Below are 2,371 nucleotides of genomic sequence, written 5' to 3'. Positions count from 1 at the left end.
GGGCCCCTGGGCGGGGCGAGCGGAGGGTGGCGGCTGCGTGGGCCTCCTGGCACGCCCCAACCCTGCCTCCCGGCAGATCTCCCTGCGGCAGGGCATGCAGGTGGACCCCGGCGCCCTGGCTGCGCTCTGCGAGAAGACCGACCGGGACATCCGGGCCTGCATAAACACCCTGCAGGTGGGCGGCTGCGGTGGGCGGGGCCGCGCGCCGGTGGGCGGGGCCGACTGGGAGGCTGGCCACCCACCCCCACCTTCTGCGCCCAGTTCCTGCACAGGCGAGGTCAGCGGGACCTCAGCGTGCAGGCCGTCCAGGCGACCCACGTTGGCCTCAAGGACCAGCGCAAGGGGCTCTTCTCGGTGTGGCAGGAGGTCTTCCAGCTGCCCCGGGCCCACAGGTAGGCGGGCGGGGGTGGCCGCCCTGGGCCTGCTGCCCTGCCCCACCCCATCCCCCCACAGCCCCCAGGGTCCTGAGAGTGTCACCCGGGAGAGGGGCGGGAGCCACAGAGTCAGCCTCCAGTCTCGGCCTCTGCAGGCGACAGGACGCGCCCCCGCCTGCCCACACACTCCTGACGGGGGACGGGCACCCAGTCTCCGGGCCCTATGGCGTCCAGCCACCCCTGACCATGGCCTCCCAGCGGTTCCTCCATGTCCTGCACGTGGCCACGTCTGCCGGCGAGCATGAGAGGGTGGCTCAGGTACCCGGGAGCTCTGGCCTGGTGGGGCAGAGGCTGTGTCCACCTCTGGGCACTGGGCGGCCGGCAGCCCCCAGCTGTGTGGGGGCCCTCTGTGGGCGGGGCCGCGGAGGCCTGAGTAGGGGTTGCTGGAGGCAGGGGTGCATGGCGCCTGGGGTCAGCGAGCTTGTCCCATTCCAGGAGATTTGGATTAGGGACGGGGATCAGTGCAAATCCCGGATTCCAGTGGACAGATGTGCCGGGGGTGGGGTGTGGGGGGGGTCGGGCAGCTGAGGGCCGAGCCCTGGGCCTCCCGCCTGGAGGGGCCTGTGGCCTTGGACCCAGCGAAGCTGCCCGGCCGGGCTCAGGGCTGCTGCCCGCAGGGCCTGTTTGACAACTTCCTGCGGCTGCGGCTGCGGGACTCGGGCCTGGGCGCCGTGTGCGCCGCCCTCGACTGGCTGGCCTTCGACGACCTGCTGCAGCGCGCCGCCCTCCAGGGCCAGCGCTTCCAGCTGCTGCGCTACGGGCCCTTCCTGCCCGCCGCCTTCCACGTGCTCCTAGCCACCAGCCGAGTGCCCAGGCTCAACTTCCCCAGCAGCCAGCAGGAGGTGCGTGCGCCGGCCCCGCCCCGCCTGCTAGCCCCGCCCCGCCTGCTAACCCCACCCGCTAGCCCCGCCCGCCGGCCCCGCCCCACGCCCCCGGCTTGACTCCTCCAGGCCCAGGGCCGGACACAGCGGACGCAGAACCTCATTCAGACGCTGGTGTCGGGCATTGCGCCGGCCACCCGCAGCCGGGCTGCGCCCCAGGCCCTCGTGCTGGACGCCCTCTGCCTGCTGCTGGACATCGTTGCACCTAAGCTGCGCCCGGTGAGCACCTCCCCGGGCGGCGGCGGGTGGGGTTGGGGTGCGGCCCCGCGCAGCGGCCTGCTCACCCCGCCCGCCCGCTGGCCCAGGTCAGCACGCAGCTGTACAGCGCGCGGGAGAAGCAGCAGCTGGCCAGCCTCGTGGGCACCATGTTGGCCTACAGCCTGACCTACCGCCAGGAGCGCGCGCCCGACGGGCAGTACGTCTACCGGCTGGAGCCGTGAGTGCGCCGCCCCACCTGCCTGCGCGGCCCGGCGCGCCTGCCACCTCACGGGGCCACGGGCGCTTGGGGAGCGGAGGGCCCATGCCGGCTGGCGGACCCGTGCTGTGTGCGCGCAGGGACGTGGAGGCCGTGTGCCGGTTCCCCGAGCTGCCGGCCCGCAGGCCCCTCACCTACCAGGCCAAGCAGCTCATCGCCCGCGAGATCGAGCTGGAGCGGATGCGGCGGGCCGAGGCCCTGGCCGGGCGCGGGCCCTGTCCCCAGGTGAGCCCCGGGCCGTGCGGGGCGGGGCCCAGCTGCCCCTGCCGGGCTGTGCCCTCACCCCCCCCCTCACAGGTGGCTGAGTTGCCCCCGGGGTGCCCCGAGGAGGAGGGGGCTCGGGCCCCCGCCCAGCGAGGCCAGGAGCAGCCGCGGCCGCGTGTCCTGAAGCAGGCGGCCAGGGAGGAACAGGTGCTGGCCCGTCGGTGTCTGGTGTCCGCGCGCGGGGGCCGTGGTGGGGAGTGCCCCCGGGACTGTCCCCCCAGCCTGACCGGCCGCCTCCCCTCAGCCCGAGAGGGACTTCTTCGGGCGTGTGGTGGTCAGGAGAGCGGCGGCCTTAAGTGCAGGTCTGTGGGGCGGGC

At 74.4% G+C, this 2,371-nt stretch overlaps 1 protein-coding gene across 1 annotated transcript in view; it reads left to right on the top strand.

The window, feature by feature from the left end:
* Positions 1–2,371, top strand: part of CHTF18 (CTF18, chromosome transmission fidelity factor 18 homolog (S. cerevisiae)) — a gene marked incomplete at its 5' end in the record, with an annotated part of 5,224 nt that overhangs the window by 2,343 nt on the left and 510 nt on the right. Inside the window, 9 exons of the mRNA XM_012731709.1 lie at positions 77–175; positions 262–392; positions 530–692; positions 1,052–1,276; positions 1,385–1,534; positions 1,621–1,751; positions 1,871–2,015; positions 2,088–2,201; positions 2,299–2,369. Of these exons, the coding sequence (XP_012587163.1) occupies positions 77–175; positions 262–392; positions 530–692; positions 1,052–1,276; positions 1,385–1,534; positions 1,621–1,751; positions 1,871–2,015; positions 2,088–2,201; positions 2,299–2,369 (1,229 nt within the window). The remainder of the gene's footprint in view (positions 1–76; positions 176–261; positions 393–529; positions 693–1,051; positions 1,277–1,384; positions 1,535–1,620; positions 1,752–1,870; positions 2,016–2,087; positions 2,202–2,298; positions 2,370–2,371) is intronic.

This window comes from Condylura cristata, unplaced genomic scaffold (assembly GCF_000260355.1).
Source record: "Condylura cristata isolate star-nosed mole 26May11 unplaced genomic scaffold, ConCri1.0 scaffold00032, whole genome shotgun sequence".
Classification (NCBI taxonomy): domain Eukaryota; kingdom Metazoa; phylum Chordata; class Mammalia; order Eulipotyphla; family Talpidae; genus Condylura; species Condylura cristata.
This window is presented reverse-complemented; position numbering and strand designations above follow the sequence as displayed.